The following is a 21,605-nucleotide window of genomic DNA, read 5'->3' as shown; positions in this document are numbered from 1 at the left end:
CGCTTGTTCGCTTTAGAATCCAGTCAAAATGACTACTCATTTATATTAAGTAAATTAAAAAAAAATATAGGTACCTACGGACTATGTATTTTATTCTTGATGTGTTTATTGTATGTATAAAAATACAATATTCGATTTTAATTTACTTTTACCTATTTATCCAGTGAGTACCCGTAGGTACATAAAAGTGATTCTTTTGTACATTATCCATAATTAAACTTATTTAGTGGTCATACAAGAGATAAGCTCCCAGTCGAGACATTTATTGTGAATAAGGCTTTTAGTAACGCAATAAAATCCAGTGTGTGTTTCCGATCGGTGCCCCCAAGACGTCAACGGTTGCTCTAAGTGCAATTGCATTTATTACGTTTATGGTCGAAGTCATAAAAAAATTACGACTTTCTTGTATAATAAAGATTTAACATCGAATGACCATCATCCCACATACAATTTGAGAATACATAAAGATTTGCCCGTGGTCTCTTAAACCCTCTAAGGATGTATAAATTAAATTGTGTGATTTTTTTCGAGTCTAACGCGAAATCATTTTGTTATAAGCGGTTTTACTTAACAATAAATAAAAGATTAGCCGATGGGGGCCAGCTACAAATCGAAAGACTATACCTTAATTTCCGACGTTTTGTCGCAGGCAGTGGTCGCGGATAACAAAATGTCAAAACAGGGATTTGTGTAAATACCAGAGGAAAAATCTGTAAAAAGATGAGGGTAGACGTCATAAATTCAAACCATAAATTATTGTCAATAGTCTGACAAGCAACACTCACTACATCTTACATATCTGCTTAGATTAGGCTTTAACTTTTGTATCGTGGTCCCCAAATTGGCGATAAGCTATAAACCAGCTTCCCAATTAACATTTTTGGGGTATTTCCTAATTATTTCAATCGCTTCTAATATAACTGTGTTCAAAACGCGAAGGTTGTAAATGTAATACATATAAATAGTGTGATAGGTGATAATCGTAAAAATTTATTAACGAAGCAATATAAAAATACCAAGTTAAAATTTGTAACTGTAAAGTTTAAGGTGAATGTAAAATCTACAATGTTAATTTCCTAAATCGGTACAACATGGCGTGCAATCAAAGGGAGGAAAATGATCGTCAGTATGAGTCGATCACGCCTGCAGCGGTGTGATTGAGCTATTATTATATTACCATCCAATATGTGAGTTATGAATGACCGTAGATTTTCTCTCATAGACTCTGTATTATGTAATGAAATAAGTACCAAGACTCACGTTGCATTGCATATTACACCACTACATAGTGCGACGGTTTTTGATTTTTTTCCTGATACAGGAATTTGATTCCTCAACCCGCTTTGGGCCTAAGGGATTGGGACTAGAGCCCAAAGCCTATATTTTATGACAATACGAAAGGCGGCATGTGGAACTACACGCTGGCTAAAAAATAATTGAATTCCTGTTGCCACGAAGGTTTTGGGATTATACTGAACAACTTTTACTAATGGACTAACCCCAAAATCGGCTGAAAAAAAATTTACTCTCCCATAGAAAATGGACCAGCCAAATGGTATGAAACAGCCAAATTTTTTTTCGTCAAAACCTCCCTGGCAACGGGAATGCAGTTATTTTTTAGCCACCATACCATAGTCTAATAAAACATGGTCTTCTCTTCCCAGAGTGACACAAGCCTACATCACAATATACGTAACATGGCCGCTATATATAGCGCTATCGCATTTTATCATATAGCGCTGTCGCATGATGACGTAGGCTTGTGTCAGTCAGGTGACCTAGAAAAGACGGGAAGAGAGTACCAGGCGGAGTATATTATTATACCATGCACCATACAGGGTGCCACCAGCCTATATCGGTAGGCTAATGATGATGATTAGGAGTTTTAGTGTACTATTTATTTGTAACGTCCACGTTTACTGAAACAGGTTGCAGTGTTGGTAAATAATGTGCGGGAGTGAGTTCAACTAGAATTCGTTTGACATGCTTAACTACTACAATACACGCTTCGTCTAGTATTTAACTGATCTCTGCCGCTTCCCGCTCAGTACTATCAGATGCAGAAATATCCATACTACCAACGCCATCAAAAATATATTCTCAACGACTCTATTTCAATGATAATAGAGTCCACGATTATGTATATGATAATATGAGCGAGTTACTAGCGTAGATGTTTTCGCAGCTGACCAGTATATCGATAGAATCGTAGATTGACGCAATGAACGAGGGGCCTCAGGATTACTTCGATAAATACGAGTACGCCTGATCCACCGGAACTAGTTGATTTGATCGTCTGCTTATTTATCTACCCCCGCGTAAATATTGCTTACCTATTGCGTATTGGAACTCTAGACTTTGTAGTGTTGTAGTATCTATTTAAGTAGATCTTATCTTTTTTCAATTTATACTATTTATACGGCTTAAGGATAATTGAGTTTACATATAATATTTATACAAATTCTTACTGGTTGCCGGTAACTGTAAGCTGCCACCATAGTTTGTAACTCCAAAAAGTGTGTCATATCATAGAACACAATATGACAAACGACAGATAAAGTAACTCGTTCTGTCATGTGACGTTTGCCTTATATATATTTTTCTACGTCCATGATAGTAATGTCTATCTAGGAGGTGTTGGAACGTTTACGTGTTGCCTCGCTTACGAATCTTGCTTGACCACACGCATCATCACGTGCACAAAACGTATCATTATGACGTCAACGGCATTTGAAGACACTTGCAATAGTAACACAACACAAGATATATCTATAAATATATTAGGGAATGATTTCAAATGCAAGGCTAACGCCCTAATTGCAACGTTGAAAAAGACATTAAATCCCATAAAAACAGTATTCAATTTTTCAGTGTCGTTGCACGGCGATTTCGTGCAGGCGTGTGTTGTGTGCAAATGACATATTGCATGCGCGAATAGATCCAGTACGTTGTGCAGTCGCAATCAGTCGCATTGACAGTAACCTCCCCCTGCCGCGCGTCGGGACTGCACTTTTCATCCCCCTGACACCGCTTTATGGCGAGGTAAGTTGCAATGAATGTGAAAACTTTGTAATGGATGGTTGTATTGCGTTTTTGTGCGAGCACGAAATTATGGCTGTTGAAAGTTGAATTCTGTTTATTTCGATGGCAAATATTTCATTTTTATCAACCAAAACGGATTTTTTTGAGTACAGGTAACATAAATAGAACAAATTTATAAATAACTAGCTGTGCCCGCGGCTCCGCCCGCGTGGAATTCAGTCTGTGTCAGTAAGCGGCTTTGGTAGGCGTACACTGCGTACAGCGTGGCACGTACCGTACGTCGGTCTATACCCGACTCTTTTAGTATATGAGGGCGCCGAAGGCGCCCGGCTTTGGAACGCGTACAGCGAGCCACGTACGTCGGATTACGCCCGACGCTTTGAGTATGAGGGCGCCGAAGGCGCCCGGCTTTGGTAGGCGTTCAGCGTGGCACGTACGTCGGTCTACGCCCGACTCTTTTAGTATAAGTGCGCCGAAGGCGCCCGGCTTTGGAACGCGTACAGCGAGCCACGTACGTCAGATTACGCCCGACGCTTGGAGTATGAGGGCGCCGAAGGCGCCCGGCTTTGGTAGGCGTTCAGCGTGGCACGTACGTCGGTCTACTCCCGACTCTTTTAGTATGAGGGCGCCGAAGGCGCCCGGCTTTGGAAAGCGAACAGCGCGCCACGTACGTCGGGCTACGACCGCCTCTTTGAGTATGAGGGCGCCGAAGGCGCCCGGCTTTGGAACACGTACAGCTAGCCACGTACGTCGGGCTACGCCCGACGCTTTGGGTATGAGGGCACCGAAGGCGCCCGGTTTTGGAACGCGTACAGCGAGCCACATACGTCGGATTACGCCCGACGCTTTGAGTATGAGGGCGCCGAAGGCGCCCGGCTTTGGAAAGCGTACAGCGCGCCACGTACGTCGGGCTACGACCGCCGCTTTGAGTATAAAAGGCGCCCGGTTTTGATAAGCGTACAGCGAGACACGTACGTCGGGCTACGCCTGACACTTTTAGTATGAGAAAGTCGTAGTCGCTTGGCTTTGGTCCGCTTCCAGCGCGCCACATACATCGGGCCACGCCCGACTCATTTAGTATGAGGGCACTTAAGGCGCCCGTCTTTGGAACTGGTACAGCGCGCCACGTGCGTCGAGTTACGCCCGATGCTTTGAGTATGAGTGCATCGGGCTACGCCCGACTCTTTTAGTATGAGGGCTCCGAAGGCTCCCAGCTTTGAAACTGGTACAGCGCGCCACGTGCGTCGGGTCACGCCCGATGCTTTGAGTATGAGGGCGCCGAAGGCGCCCGGATTAGGTAAGCGTATAGCGTGGCACGTACGTCGGTCTACGCCCGACTCTTTGAGTATGAGTGCATCGGGCTACGCCCGACTCTTTTAGTATGAGGGCTCCGAAGGCTCCCAGCTTTGAAACTGGTACAGCGCGCCACGTGCGTCGGGTCACGCCCGATGCTTTGAGTATGAGGGCGCCGAAGGCGCCCGGATTAGGTAAGCGTATAGCGTGGCACGTACGTCGGTCTACGCCCGACTCTTTGAGTATGAGTGCATCGGGCTATGCCCGACTCTCTTAGTATGAGGGCGCCGAAGGCGCCCGGCTTTGGAACTGGCACAGCGCGCCGCGTGCTTCGGGCTACGCCTAACACTTTTAGTATGAGGGCGCCTAAGGCGCCCGGCTTTGGAACTGGTACAGCGCGTCACGTGCGTCGGGTTACGCCCGATGCTTCGAGTATGAGGGCGCTGAAGGCGTAACGGCGGACGTAAGTACTCTTATGATGTATCGTACGTCTAAATCGGTTAAGGCATTCAGAAGTTAAGGCGGAATAAAGAAACTAACATAGATAAATATATACCTACATACACTTGTCTGTGTTTTGGGCAGTCGTGAAGTGTAAAAAGACGGCACTGTGCAATTAGGGGCAATTAATTTGTTTGATTTTGTTGTATTATTAAATCAACATAATTATTCAATTAAATTTGTTGATACCCGGTCTTCTAAACATAGAGTTAATTTGGCAAAATCCTTCCTCGGTGGCTTATTCGTGTCACTACGTATTAAATTCAGCGCCATCTGTTAGTTTTCCAGGGTACTCAATACTCTCAATAGTGGTAGCACATATTTGAAAAAAGTTTGCCCCTCCTTCCTAAGTAGCGCCATAAGATTCAGGGGCAAACTTAATTCAAGCGGGTGTTGTGGCTACCCCCCCTTTTAGGGGTTGAATATTTATAGCCTATAACCTGGCCGGAGATTTTTTCGACAGATTAGTAATGTTTGCATCAGAATCCGTTCAGCCGTTTTCACGTGATGCGCGTTCAAATAAACAGACAAACAGATAAACAGACAAACAGACAAAAATTCTAAAAACTGTTGGAACGTGTTCTGTTATCGATTCTAAGTATCCCCAGCCAACTTTTTTTCAAATATCTTCCATGTACAGACTTTCGACCCTCTACAGCTTTATTATATGTATAGATAGATAACCGATCAGAGAGGACAACAGTTAAAAAAGAAAAAAAAAAGAAAAGAAAAGGAGCAACATTTAAACTATTTAAAGAGAGCTGCAAATGTCTTTAATAATACATACTCAGGTACGGTAGGAAGACGTTTACTGCGGCCATAGTTCGTGATAACGCGTCCGCTAAGTGCAGCGGAATGAGGATAAACTATAGGCAGGAAATCGGCTCCCATTGAGAGTCCCTGTGATTACTGCAAGCGATCATTTACGCTGCAGGTTGCAGAATGAATTGCGGAGGCATCTCTTGCTTGCAGATTCTAGCCAGGCGTGCTATCCGCCTAACGAAGTTAGCTCATCCACAATTGACGACCAATTCGATAGCAATCGCATATCCTCCACAGTTCCACACCAACATTATTTCGTACCGTTTCCTAGGCGGAAGAGAGACCGCACTAGGTACACGATCTGTATCATGATAAATTGATCTGAATAAGGACGATACCCACTCGGGAGGGTCTGCTCTGTCGCGTCGTGACTCAGGATGCCTTCGGGAGCGCTCCTGGGCGAGTTATCCTCGAAATGAACGATATTGAGTTATCAGTATAATGGATTTTACTGCTTTGAAATATTTATTGCTTATTTTCTGTCTCACGAATTCAATATTCGTCCCGACGCTGCGCCTAAAAATTACATTAAACGCCGAGCTGCTCAGTCAATGTCGTGCGGGTTATGTACCAAATTAGAAAAAGTAAATTGAACGTTCGTTGAAATGTGGATGCGATAAAGCGCTTTTATCGGCGATTTTACGGCTCTTTTCGCACTATCCCAGCTATAAACGCCGAATCAGATGAAGTGAGAAACCGCGGGTGGCATAGCAAAAAATAACTCCATTTACTCCACCCTACATAAACTCGAATCTTGGATATTGCCCTCGTACAAATTTTTATTACGTGCTTACGTACGAAAAATAAAGTGATTTATAGTAATAAACTTTTATTGTTATAGTGGTGTATTTAGTCAAAATGATCCTTTACTTTTCGGGTGGGATTTTATAGTAAAGACTCGAGTAAGAAGATGGATTGATGATGAATGTTGTGGACTATATTTATAAAAATAAAAAAGAACTCTTTGCCGCAAAAAAAATTGGGCTAGGCATCAAGTTTGTCCAAAAGGGTCAAGTCAGCCGATAGGGGGAAATTCAGCGCGCTTTTCGCACGACTCGAAATGTTCGATAACCGCGCCCGGTGGCACTCAATTACTGCTCCGATATGCTCTGTCGCTGACGTTAGTTATAGCCGACTAACCAGACATTTTTAGGTGGCTTTGCTGGCAATTTTATGCTTGAATTTTAAGGCGACTAGTGTGGCAGAATTTTAATTTTTGGGACCACAAAATATATTGGAAAACGTACTTATGGTAGATTTTCAACCATGTTAAAAATCAAATAAATCATTTAATCTTATACTTAAAAAAAGTGCTAATATAGTAAAAGTATTGTATTAATATTATGTAAGTACTTTTTTGAGTGTTTCCTGTCACGGTGCACAGTCCAATGAAATTCAATTATTAAAAACAAATAAGTCTTAATTAACACAAACTTTATTTGGCAAATTTGCGCATAAACGCGATTCAAACTAGAACGGAAAAAGTACTTGAGGTTAATTGCAGCTTTTCAAATGTCATCAAACGTTGACTGCCAACGAGCAACTTAATTAAGGTACTCCTCGTGACGGTCAATCGTTGCTTAATGCGCCAGCGACCCCCACGGCTGTGGAAACCCGGCTAACCACCGCGGCACGACGCCGCCGGCCGAAATTCTGTAAACACGCCAATTTTGGACATAATAGCTCGCAACGACAATAAACTTTTTAGACCGTGGGAGTACCGAATTTACATCGGCCCACCGACGCGATTGAACTTGACCGTTTTGATTGTAATTTTGATTTCGTTCCAAAAATTATTTTTGGATGAAAAAGACAACTAGGTAGGTGGTACAGTCGGCATCAATACTGCATTAAACAAATCACCAAAAGTATATGCCACCTTCCAATAGTTTTACAGATAGAGATATGTATGTTTTCATAGGACGCGTTCAAAAATATGTCTTATATTTTAGAGATATAGGCACCTCTTTTTTATAAAGCTTTATAGAATACTAGATGCATTTGACGCGTAGTCTCATCCGCTTCAAATTGATCCTGAGTTGCTGTCAGAAATGTATATCGGAGCGGTTAAGGTCCTGAAAAATATTTGAAACTTGACTCTAATAATTTGGCAATAAATTAGACTTTGTACGAGGGCAGATTAGTTCTTTTTGCCTGTGAACTAAGACTGGATTATATTTTAAAGCGTAATATAAAGGCATATGAGGTTTACTTACAAGAAATAATACCTAATTAAAATAAATCATGTTCAGAAAGTGAATTATCTACCTATCTATTATCTATTTACGTACGCATAATTAATAGGTAAGTAGATGTAAAATACTAAAAACATAATCAGCGCGCATTATTATTCTATGGCAGAAGGTAGACCTATGCAATAACAGGCGTATGACTGTAACTAAAGTCAGATCACGCAATTCACGCACGTTAACACAGTAATAGGTTGTATAGAAACCACGATGGCAATAAATGGAACTTACAACTGAACCGGCAATAAACAGAACAGAAGTAGTAAAATATTACTTATCGATTGTCATACGAATGTCGTAAAATATGAATATAGATTTTCTATTAATACCGTTCGAAACCTGAAAGATTTCAGTTAAGGTATAAGTTATCGAGTTAAAATATCTGGAAGACCGAGCTTTTCTCGGAAAACATAAAATGTCAAAAATGCGCGTTTCATCGAAATCGTTAGAGCCATTTCCGAGATCCCCGAAATATGTAAATAAATATATATATATATATATGTATACAAAAACTGCTCGTTCAAGATATGTATTTAATTAATGTTAGTTTTTTTAAACTTTTGGTGATCTTTCTTCTTATAAATATGTTACCTGTATTTAGTTATTATAATATTGATATATAAAATAAAATAGGTATTTCATAAAAAATCAAAAATCCAAACTTCACAAAAAAACTAAAAATAAAGATACAAATCAAAGTCAAATTAAATAACGTACGTATATTAACATAGGTAGCAATTTAGAACTGCACTGCGTAGCCGGCTTGTAAGTTGGAACTAAAATTTTAAATTAAGCATTATTGAAAGGTAATAGTAAAAACTTTATGTCTCAAAGATCGCCACGTAACGACAACAGTGACACACATAACTCTATTGCCCCTAATATGTAATTTAGACATTAGCTCTCCAATTATTTTGACGCGATATTAGCTCTCCAATTGTATGACATAATATACTCGTATATCTTACATAAACTTCTTTGTAGCTTTGATATAGCCATAATTACACGTCATGACTGGCAATGACTTTTTTTTGTAATGTTGCGCTAAATACGTGTACCTCCTATTGCTTGTCATCCGTTGCTCAAGTGTCCCACATCTGAGCAATAAGCTGTATAAAAGACTGAATGTAATAAAGAAAAATAAAAATATGAATTTATCTTTAAAATGTCGGTCCAGAGAGGCATAACGCAATACGAAATTAATTTCTACTGAAAGTCGCCGGTAAACGAAAACATAAAAATACCCCTCACTCTTTTAAATAATAAGGGTCGTTTTCCTGAGCCTATTTTCGATAGGATATTACTTTTAATAAGATACTTAGGGATAGCTACAACTCAAGAAAAAGCGGCACTCTTAAATATTTTTCCTTTTTCTTATTGGACAGCCTAATTTTTTAACAAAAACAAGCTTTTAAGCTCTCACATTTGTAACGGTTACGAAAGAAAATTCCGACCTACGGTAGCTTGGGCTTTAGGTGTTTTGTTGGAGTGTGGAAATATTTGAAACAAAAACTTTTATTTATTTTCTGAATTAGTAGGTATAAGTAACACTAAAAAGCTTTAGCTTTTGTATAACATCATGAATAATCGCATCGTATTTCAGGGCCTTAAACTTAGCGTAGCAATGGAAATTCCCACAATTGTCTTTCCCCGATATCCGGAACGACGGCGGCTGTATAAACTTAATGTAACAACGATTATTATACGGAGCTAGTACAAAAAGTTCACTTTTTAACCAGCTGGCACGTTCTCAAGGCAGATGCTCCGCGGCGCGTTCAGATAACGACAAAGTTTGTAACTTTTCGCATTTCCTCGTCGTGTGGTGCCTAGCAATCTCGACCTGCATTGTCACATGTTATAAATTAGTTATCCGCCACAAGAGGCATTGCTGGTCGTCAGGTAACCGCGTTTATGAGCACGAATTTTCGGAAACTACTGTAAATTGCAACGTTAAAACCGCTGGAACATTTTGCGGAGTGTAACGTTGGTATAATTAGTGCAGTCGTTAGTTAAGTTGAGACCGATTTATTATGCATAATAGTTGTTTGGGTAAATGCATTGAATGGGCGGTTGCATCCAGACCAGGCCAGAGCATTCTGTGGGCGGAGGAGATATGGCGCCTCGGCCCGTTGGCGCTGAATTGCCGAACTTGACCACAGCGGCGGGCTTTGTTTGCGTCCGCGTTCCGGTCGCCACTCAGGTTTTGTTTTACTGTGCTTGCGCACTAACTCTGGGGAAAGTTAAACACTACGACCGGCAGCACATAGTCGTTTATTGCCGATAGTGAAGTGTCCGCTCCCTTCGCCCTTATTGTTGATATCTAGAATTAGGAAGAGTAAGCAGTTTGAAAAGCTGTGTCATTCCCTCGGTCAAATACAAATCTTAGTCATCACTGGGTGACTTTTTGTTTCCATTGTTTTTCTTTTCAGCAAATCCTGACATATGTGGCCGACATATGTCAGGATTTGCTGCTGGCATATCGTGGACAAGTGGGTTTTGATACTTTTGATCTTGTGACAGGATTTTGACTGTACTAACAAGTTACGAGTTATATATTATGACAATTATGTTATCTTATAATGTACCTATGTTTATCTACTCTTAAATACTTAACTAGGTACAATATATCGGAAGCGCAGCGTACTAAAAACAATATAAGTACAATAATAACAAGAGCCCAGTCCAGTTACAAGACGCGAGGAATGCCGCTTCGAGATAGTCAGATGTCCTCATTTGCGCGGGACGGCAGTGACATTGCGGTTAGATGGCGCCGAGGCCGGTCAATTCCAGAAACGTCTTAGATAATTTGCAGAGATGACTGGACATTTTGCAGATTTGTATCTCTAGCAAACTACACGCCCTCGTCAGCAGTGACCTAAAAAGCGGAAAGCTTAATAAAAAGTAATATGCCACCTATGCTCATTTGAACAAATTGTAGCTGTCGAGCCATCACGGCACAAATAAACCAACATTAGGAGCGGATTAATACAGCGTGACTTGTGTATTTGCGCGTACAATTTTTTTTTCAATTCTACTTGACACTTGGCCGCTTCCGAAGTGATCGAGTGGACAGAGGTGAAAGATGCACATTTCGCCGTGTGCCTGCTACACTGCCACATCTCAAAAAACCGTTTTTTCGAGAAATCGCGTTTCAAAGTTTTGAGAGTATAGTTCAGGGTGTTTAATAGGATCTTACTCCTTTAGTTTTAGGTCTATGAATTTAAAATTTAGCTTTTTTTACTCGGAATGATATAACCCTCCTTATGACCACGCCACTTTTTAAAAGAAATGTATATTTTTTAAGACACAAGGCCCGAAAGACAGGTATTTAGAGTTGTGGCCGTATTGCAGAAACGTTTTTTAAAGATTTTGAGATGCGGCCAAATTTAAACACAAAATTATTGGATAAAGGTTACCATGCAAATATAAATAAAAACACCAAAATAGTTAAAATCCCTTTATTTTTACCCGACTACGGCAACGCAAAAGGAGGGTTATGATTTTGACCGGTATGTATGTGGGTATGTATGTATGTATGTATGTTCATTTGTTCCCTCATAACTTCTAAAGTACACATTATAATTTGACAAACGATATGTCATTCGAATTATCTTAATCGTCCGTTGGTTATAGGCTATATGAAGTCACAAAAAAATGAACAAGGCGTCCTCTAGAGGTCATAAAGTCACGAACGAAAAAAATAAAAATAAGTAATGATTACGTGATGTATATCATTTGAAAGAGCTCAGTTAGCACATTTCAAATACATAAATATTGTTAGCTTTTGCGACCGGCTTTGCTTGCATGCACCCGATGAAACATTAATTTATCGGGTAGGTAATTCGAACTACGAATCTACAAGCGCTCTGGATTCTATCCGCGTATTACCCGACTACGGCGATACAAGAAGGTATTTGCAAAATAAATTTGTTTGGCTGCTATAAACATAGTGTTTTTTTTAATGACCTGCAATACTTTATAACGTGAATAGGTATAGAAGTCCAGGTCAGCCAAAATGTATGAAACAGCCGTACAAGAGACGTAGGAAGCTCGCTGTACGCGTTCCAAAGCCGGGCGCCTTCGGCGCCCTCATACTAGAGGAGTCGGGCGTAGCCTGACGTACGTGGCGCGCTGCAAGCAGTCCAAAGCCAGGCGACTTCGACTTTCTCATACTAAAAGTGTCGACATACGTGACACGCTGGACGCTTACCAAATCCGGGCAAATGCATGAAACAGCCGTACAAAAGACGTGCGGGCACGCTGTACGTGTTCCAAAGCCGGGCGCCTTCGGCGCCCTCATACTCAACGCGTCGCGCGTCGGGCGTAGCCCGTCGTCGTACGAGGCGCACTGTATGCGTTGAAAGCCGGGCGCCTTGGGCGCTCTTATACTAAAAGAGTCGGGCGTAGCCCGACGTACAAAGCTCGCTGTACGCGTTCCAAAGCCGGGCGCCGAAGGCGCCCTCATACTAAAAGAGTCGGGCGTAGCCCGACGTACGAAGCTCGCTCTACGCGTTCCAAAGCCGGGCGCCTTTGGCGCCCTTATACTAAAAGAGTCAGGCGTAGCCCGACGTACAAGACACGCTCTACGCGTTCCAAAGCCGGGCGCCTTCGGCGCCCTCATAGTAATAGAGTCGGGCGTAGCCCGACGTAGGAGGCGCACTGTACACGTTCCAAAGCTGGGCGCCGAAAGCGCCTCCATGCCAAAGGATAGCGCAGCCCGATATATGTGGCGCTCTGGGTGTATTTCTGTACTGGGGATGCACTCGAAAAAGTAATATAAAGTGACTTCGAATAGGTAGTTAGTAACGAAGTCATGACCCCAAAATTAATTAAATAAAAAATAAGTTCAAAAACTAAAACCCGACTACTGCAAATCGCGCTCTAAAAGTATGAAACAAGATAGAATTCTTATCTGAAGTTATCAAACAGGAAATATTATAAATGTTATAATTTTTTAAATAAAAAAATACAACGTAATATGTATAATTTACTACATTATTACATTTACAGAGACACAGAGGATAGCTGTGGTCGTATGCCACTTTACCTTAAAGTTTATAATCGTGGCATACGACCATGCACGGCGATCCTTTGAATATCTCTGTAAATATATCAAAAATGTAATACATTTTATTACGTTGTATTTTTTTATTAAAAAAATTATAACATTTATAATATTTCCTGTTTGATAACTTCAGATAAGAATTCTATCTTGTTTCATACTTTTTAGAGCGCGATTTGCAGTAGTCGGGTTTTAGTTTTTGAACTTATATCGACTTTGATAGGAACAAGATCACTGTACGCGATAATAATAATATGTGTAACTCAGCTAATTATTATTTTCTAGGACGCAACTCAAAAGCTTCATTTAAAACGTGTGCTTTATAGCCACAACTCAAAAGTGGCTGTATTGCAGGGAATTGTCTGACAATTTATGGTCAAATGCATAAAGCCACTTGTGAGAAAAAGGCTCTTAAAGACCTTTTTTGCTATGGCTCTCGAAATAAGGTCGTAAATTGAACAATTTTGAATACGAATCTGCAATAATCCAGAAAATCAAAAATTTTGAATTGTGGCAGTATAGCAGGCACACGGCGATTTGTTCAAAAGCTGAAATAATAGCGGCGACCTCAAGATCGAGAACCGTGAACTTACTTTCTAATATTTCGGTATTTGGCTATAGGTAGGTAACTAGAAACAAAATTGATTCGAAATTAATTGATTAAAAGCAGGTACTTAACTGTTTTTGTGCGTGCGAATGACGCTTTTGTCTTTTATTGTACTGTGTATCACATTTCCGAAAACTGAATTTGTTATAAAATGTAGGTCCATTAAATAGGCACAGGGCTGTGTCCTGCATTTTTATACCTACACTAACAGAAACAATAGTTTTTTATTTTAAATATTTACTTTAGAATTTACTTGCTTTGCCTTGCTTGTTTGGTGTTTGCGTAATCGATGTGATTTCAATTGGCAATTAGTTCTTGCCTTTTTATTGTTATACCTAATTATTTGAATTATGCGTAGACGGAAGAGAAAATGGTGCGCTTATTAATACGAACTTTCATTCCCTATTTAACTTCACTAAGTGAGTAATTTACCACAACAGCTATTTTTAGCTTAACTGTTAAGTCCACATTGCAAAGTTTACACGCAAAGGTAATTTGTGCATTCAACTAACGGACAATAAAAATGGAATGTGTGGCACGTCACACAACACAAGCTCTGATATTACCATCATCACTTTTAAATATCGCCTTAGACCAACCAGTCTAACTAAGGTATTTAACTTTGTTTAGATTATACTAATATAAAGCTCAATCTTACAGTGGTTTGCCTAAGTCAGATGCATGGTTAAAAATTGAAATAACTCACAAGTGTCCGTACAATATTATGTCCCCGTTCCGTTGATTCGCTTAAATTGACTATAGTTAACTATATTTATTTGACCTACAAAGCGAAATTTAAAAATATTACTTTTCTTCGGCGGAGCAGTGTCAATAAACGAGTATGTTATTAACCTACTAATACAAATGTACATATATGAATTGTATTTGACATACCCACAAACCAACATACGTAATTATGTAGGTCAAATATACATTTACTCGTTTGTTAAAAGTTAGTCAACTAAATGTATGAAACAATGTGCCAAAAAACATATATCTAACATATCTCTTTTAGCTTTTTGATATCAGATATAAATACTGTTCTGTTTATTTCTTATTATGACCGTCATCTAATTAATCGTGTGTAAAATTAATGTTGACATGTATTTTTCTACACAAAAAAATGTTTTTTAAACTATAGTAATATCGATTTGAAGGTTATCGACCAGTTAAAACTAGGAAACATTTATGGAATATAAGTCATAATTTGAAACGTAAGAAGGTTAAGGGTACCTATATTTTAATAAACCTCTAGAAGGTACAGACTACAGACCTATACATAATTACGAATATGTTACTTCTACATTAGACTTGGGAGTAAATTTTTCCTCTTTTATTCCTAACAACAGTTCACAGTTGGTTGTAAGACTTGTAAGTTATAATTTATTTTATATATTAATAATGTATAGTCCGCTCCAACTCTTTACATTTACTATAAGTCTTTCCGCTTTAATAGAGTCAAGTCACAAACACTTGTTTCAAGTAGTTTACGGAACCTTAATAGCTTTAGTTTGATACAATCATGTTTCACAAGCTTAAGCCAGCTTCATTTAAAAACTTATCTGAAGTCCAAGTTCTCGGACGCTTGTAATTATGCAATCGATGAACAGGTTGCAGTCGCATCCGTGCAGCCATGTTAATTAAGTTCATTCCTATTTCCCTCTGTATCATTAATTAAGAGAATTCTCAGAATATCCCGCGTTTACCACTATTTAGGTGCACGTTTGAGCTTAGCAAAGATATCGCTAACAGATCTAAAACATATAGCAAATTCATTAACTTGGCTGGCGCATTAATCTCGTATTCGTTGCACTAGATAGACGCAAAGCGCGTGGTAAAAACAAACTTGAGAATTCCACTCAGGATCCTCAGGATCTGATAATCGTTTGTTCGATCATTTATTTATTTATTTATTATTCGGAGAACCAACAGCTATCAATTGTACAATAGATATGTATATAGATAACAGAAAGCCAATTATAGGTTCCCGCCAATAGCAACAGGTTAACAAACAAATGGTGGTTAGCACTAAATTTTACAACGTGTTACCACTAATATTCTAAAATACGTATACTTATTATATTATTCTACAATACAAAGCAATACTCTTTATGGTACATATTGAACTAGGAAAACAAAACTTATTAATAATATACATCTATCGATACAGTAATATGCTATCGCATACGACTCGCTCACTTAAATAATTTGTCTGTCAGAATACGTCTTATAGTTGTGATGTTGCTATTAAAAACGTCAATATCACGCTCTTTCGATAGTTCATTTAGACTTTTACCAGCTCGTAATAGAAAGCTATTCTTTCTATAATTTCGCAATGAAAATGGTATTGAGAGGGGAGGGAAGTATCTTTTAGACCTAGATGGAATATTGAAGGAGAGCTTAGCGAGCAATTCAGGACAATCAATGTTACCATTTAAAATTTTAAGTATATAAGTATCAGTCGACGGATGTATCCTTAAATCATTTACGGGTATTGTTTGATAATTCTGCGATGTTTAAGCCCTAACATTGGCCGTAGAACTAAAATTTACCGTGTTATGTGCACATTACATTCACAAAAAAATGATGCACAATACGCGTACTTTTGCGTGCGATAGCCCACTGAATTTATTTGTTACGCATTGCGATTGCGCTGCAGCGTTGTTTATAAAGCGTAGCTTTGAAAAATTGTCATTGTCTGACGGAAACATTGCCTCAGTTTTGTAGCGGAAGTTGGAAAATATAAAAATGCGTTGCATTTTTGTTGTTATCAACAGAATTTTATTTGCCGGCGCGTCGTTCGGTTTAAATATTTATAAGTTAACGCCTGGCAAAGTATTTATTGTGCGATATTTTATTGTGAAAAGTCTCGGGGTGTTTATACGCCTTCCATTATTCATTATTAGCTCATTAATATGTATGATTAATTATTCTAGTAATTTTTATTTCGAAAAGGAATAAAGTTTGTGGGGTTCACAATGGAGAGTCATTCCATCGAAGTGCTCAAGTTGGTTGAGTTGCGGTAGATGTGTCTCGGCGGATTGGTCAACAGGGCGACGGCAGTTTCCGTGGATATTCAATAACCCGCCGCGGTTTGGAGCTCGGTGTTCTCGCTCTTGGATTAGATATACTTGTTAATAGATTTCGAGGCGCCAGTTACGCTGGTTAACCTGACCGTTCAAAAGCAACGGGATTACACGGCCTGAACAACCAGAACAACGTCATAGTGTGAAAAATGCTCTCAGTGCTGCTCCTTTCGCCGCACTCTCCGCACGAAACATCATTAATTACGGGTAATTAATTATCAGCCGTTGTTGTGTTTGATTGGTGTCTGTCCTCTGATCAGAGCAAATCGTTTGAGCTTTGGTTAGCATATTAATATTAACTTGTAGGTACTTTGCTATTTTCCGTACATGTAAAAAGCCTGTGTGGTACAGTTGTTATGGTTATTAGTAAAGCATTTTGCTACATCCTGTTTTTAATGAACTTCCAAATTTTAAAGGAGTATCTGAAGACCCAAACCAACAAAATTTGAAAATAATCATACGATTATAACCACATAAATATCTGTAACATTTTCATGTACTTACCTATGTGTTTGTGTAAATGAAAGGTGCTAATTGAGCTATTTATATATCAGATGGAAGTAACCTCCGACCCGGATCCAGGCAGGCAACCCTCATTCGAACCCTTATATAAAATTTAGCACACGATTTTCAGGCGGAAAAGATAGCTTGGCACTTTTTAACATCTACAATTTATTTTCTGTTTACTCTTAAAGAATAGACAGCCTAAACATGTACATATTACGTATATTATGTTCTTTTAATGGAATTTACGAGAATAAATCAATCGTCGGTGGTTCATCTATGGCGTCACCGTATCCCTACTGCATTGATGGCCCCTAAATCATGCGAATGTTTTAGGCACTAGAGGATGAATGGCGCCTAGTTGGAGTGCAGCAGCGCTACCGTATTGCGACTGATGTATGTCTTTATCGCTGCAAAAGCCATCCTGTGTAGTGGTTCTGAAACTTGCACCTCGGGGCGTTCGGTTGACTTTTCAAGTTTCACTCTGACCTCGACGTCGGCTCGCCGACCGAGTATCGTTGCGGTTTAACTTGTTGGATATGTTTAATTAGCTAAGTACTTGGCTTTATGCCTATCTAGTTAGCCTTAACAATTTGATTATAACCACATTTTAATGCCTCGGCTACAGCCCTTTGTCCTCACAAAGGATTCTTAAAACTGACTGTAGGTATCAAAATATTTGAAATCAAAAGTCAAAGCTCTAAGTAAAAACTACACGTTGTTTAAGACTTTACTTAACGTTTTTTCGAAAATGACGGAATAGTGCCATTATTAAATGCACTTTTAAACATAAATTTCACCTCGGCAGGCAGACAATTTCTGATTGCCTACCGTTTAAACCCGCCACGTACGCAATGATAAAGCGGGGATGAGTGAAAGCAAATGCACATCAGCGGCAGCGAAGTTTCAGAGAGCAAATTGTACGTATGAAATGAAAATTTAAACACCAAGTAATCTACACTGTATTACTTGCCTACTAGGTTAACTAAATGCATATCGGAGTTATGAATTTTAGTATTGATTAGAAGTTAGCTATTTAGAAAGGTATCATTCCATAAGTCAATGTAAGTATCTTCAAGTAGTAAACCTGATTTGAACGTAGGATTTCGCCAGCATTTCTGAGTGTTGGCAGAACAAAACAAAACTAAACTGAAACTTGAGTCAAATATACACAATGGTAGAAACTTGCGAATTGACTAAGTTTAAGATACATGTTTGGACAACTATGTAATTATTACATCAGAATAAGTAAGCTAACAACTAGGCACTGGCGCTGGATCAATACGATGCCGAAAGAATTGATCATAATCGAATGCAGTCCAACAACTCGTAAACAAAAAAATGCGGGCAGTCTCTACAAAAAAACAAAGAGCTAATCTCATAATTTGGCTATAACTTTGTAAAAGAATTACATACGATACATACATACATATTCCCTCTTAGAGATAAGTTCGCCCTAGTACTATATTTATTCTCTATCTGATGTACCTGTATTCCTCTCTTCCGTACAACAATAAAGTGTTACGATACCTACTAGACGTAAAAAAACACAATGGAATAGTACTCCAGATCTACGACCAACTGTAGCACTATTTATCTTTGCCTGAAGGCTACAATAAACGCAGGCTATATTTGCTTAGCCCTAGCTCGGTAAATAAATTAATAGTACCAGGTTCATAGTCAGGTGAACGCCTCCGGGGCAGACTTAGAGATGGGTAGTGAGTAAATACTCACGGGTAAATACCGAGTAAATACTCAGTATTTACTCAATATACCCGTATTTACTCGTTTATACCCAAATTGGTGGGTATAAACTATTTAGAGTGCTGAAAGGAGCATATAAATTTGAAATATAGGTGTATTTTGTAAGCTGCTACTGGATTAAGTACTCAAAATTGTAAGAAATGTATTTTTAAGAGGGGCACTCCATACAAGTAACTAATTGTCACAAAAAAAAAATTCAGAAACCACCAACGTGTTGCACATCATTAAATGGGTCTTTAAAAATAACTGGAATGTATCTAAGAACATTTTTGGATAAATTGAATATTTTGGAAAAAAAACCGTTTCGAAGGGCCAAAATAATGTTTATCTCTCTATAACTTTAGAACCAAAGTTCAGAAAAAATATGAAAACATATCGGGAGATTAGCCGTATAATAGAGTACAAAAAACAATATTTTGAACATCATCGGTTGAGCCATTTTTGAGTTTTCTTTAAAAAACCCTTAATAAAAGGTCGTAAGTGCCACGTAAACACGCACTTTTTGCGCGATTGCAGTTATCTAGAACATCAATAGAATTTAAGTACCATATTTTTAAAGTAAATACCTTCTTATTTAAAACAAAATTGTTAACTTTGCATTATCACAATTTGCATCTCACTAATAATTACCTTTTTTTCCTAAATTAAGCGTCCTATATGCTTTTTATTTTATAGATATTGTTAATACACGTTAGCACTCTTCAATAAAAGACAATTTTGTTCTTAAATCTCACTTTTTGAATATTTTATAAGCAATCGTTTTTACCCACCTAAATGAGTAAATACGGGTATTTATCGGGTGCTTTGAGTAAATATCGAGTAAATACTCAGTATTTACTCACCCCTACCCATCTCTAGGGGCAGTAATAAGTTGTTTGCGTTTAATATTGTTCGAGCGTTCAAGCAAAAACCGAATGATATATATTGTTAACTTGCTATTGTTACTATTATTGTTAGCTATCATAATATGATTAGTTAACTGTATTTCACAGATACAGTGGATGCTACGGGAATAATACTGGCCCTAGAGCTAATGTCTCCTAACGCTAAATACAAATGGAAATCGAATAAGGTGTATTGGAGTATTTGGAGTAAGGTGGAATGGTTTTTGGATGAACGAGCAGTGTTGCATTAAAATTACCGTAAAATAAAATACTACTACTAAGGTTTGCACAAATTTTTAAGGACAAATGGATAAATTAACACCTTCGGCAGGATTCGAACTTGCGACCATTGGAACACCAGTCAAATCGCTTCTGCTAGTTAGCTAGGTTCGAACAGAGCACACGCTCATTATTCCGCGCAGGGCTGTGTCTAAAGTTCGTACAGCCCTCATGACAGCCGACCGCCGACCGAAGAAGAAGAAAAAGATACACACATATAGACAGACAGACGCGGCAGGGGACTTTCTTTTATAAGGTGTAAGATCTAAGGCATAAGGTCCACCGATGGACAGTTAAGAGTGTGGGCGATGGTACAGCCCAGGATAAATATATAGCTATAACTAATTTAACATTCTATGTTAACCATCTTCTTTCGATCCGTTGGAAAGTGAACCGAAAATGAATGAGTAAATGTTTTACCCCATAATCTGGTCTCGGCTTCAACAGAAGTTAAGGTTTTTAAATAAACTATTGTACACTAAATTACACTACTTAAATGACTTAAGCCTTGTTACTAGCTGGGAATCTATTTCATGCCGTAACTGTATATGAATGACACTCAGCTAATTTGCATAGTTATTATGTTTTCCCCACATACGAAAACTGTATCATCCAACAATGATAGGTACATGAAGATGTGGAAACACTTTGACCTGTAGGTAGTGAACTGGGTGAGGTTTAATTTTCCGGCGTGGGAAGTATGTCAACAAGACACCAACACTCCGTAAACTGAGTAGGTTTGGGCTAATATTTGTAGAGTGACCTCCTCGTGATAGAAGAAAGCTGAGCACAACGTCGGGATTTAAAGGAACATACTTACCTATTATAGATTCAGTCAAAGGGGACAGCTAGTAGGTATAGGTATGTACAGAAAAAAGTAGCTGCAAAAAATCTAAGGCCAATCAAATTAGATTTACAATCATTTTCATTTTATTACAATAATTTCCGGCCTGCTGGGAATTCATTCCTTTTGAGCGTTTTGACGATTACGCAGGTATACAAACAGCAACACTCTGACTGTACATCGGTGGACGACCTTGTTACAAAAGGCATAAGGTCCACCGATGAATAGTTAACAGCGTGGGCGATGGTACGAGAATTATTCATGATTTAATTAGAAGTATATTTAAGTAATTGTACCTATTAATCTTTTACAAAACCGTAATTAAAACAAATAACGAATAAAGTAAGTAATAAAATAGAAAACGCTTACCAATATAAAGCCCGCATGACGTTGATTCGTTTCAAAGAGTATTTTTTAATCAGGAATCTGGAAAATAAGCAAACATATAAAAAAGTATATTTACTAAATTATTTACAGTTGTTAAACACATAAGTATTTAAATGTCGTTTAATTAAAACCTATGAAGTTCAATCGTCGGAATCAGTGATCTGAAACGGTTTTCATTAACTGGGTGCTCTTACAATGGGTCGTGATAATAGCAAAAGGAAATCGAGTTAAAAATAGCAACTAACTACTTATAATAGACATGGTTCGATGACTAAGCGATA

The 21,605-nt window shown here is 38.7% G+C and overlaps 1 protein-coding gene across 1 annotated transcript in view; it reads right to left on the bottom strand.

Annotated features, from left to right (window-relative positions):
* The window catches only part of LOC134680173 (major facilitator superfamily domain-containing protein 12-like), an 81,723-nt gene extending 60,364 nt beyond the window's left edge, over positions 1 to 21,359 (bottom strand). Inside the window, exon 1 of the mRNA XM_063539250.1 lies at positions 21,307 to 21,359. Within this exon, the coding sequence (XP_063395320.1) occupies positions 21,307 to 21,323 (17 nt within the window). The 5' untranslated portion in view covers positions 21,324 to 21,359. The remainder of the gene's footprint in view (positions 1 to 21,306) is intronic.
* Positions 21,360 to 21,605: the final 246 nt, after the last annotated feature.

The sequence above is a fragment of the Cydia fagiglandana genome, chromosome 3, assembly GCF_963556715.1.
Source record: "Cydia fagiglandana chromosome 3, ilCydFagi1.1, whole genome shotgun sequence".
NCBI lineage: Eukaryota > Metazoa > Arthropoda > Insecta > Lepidoptera > Tortricidae > Cydia > Cydia fagiglandana.
The sequence above is the reverse complement of the archived record's forward strand: the minus strand, read 5'-3'. Positions and strand labels throughout refer to the sequence as shown.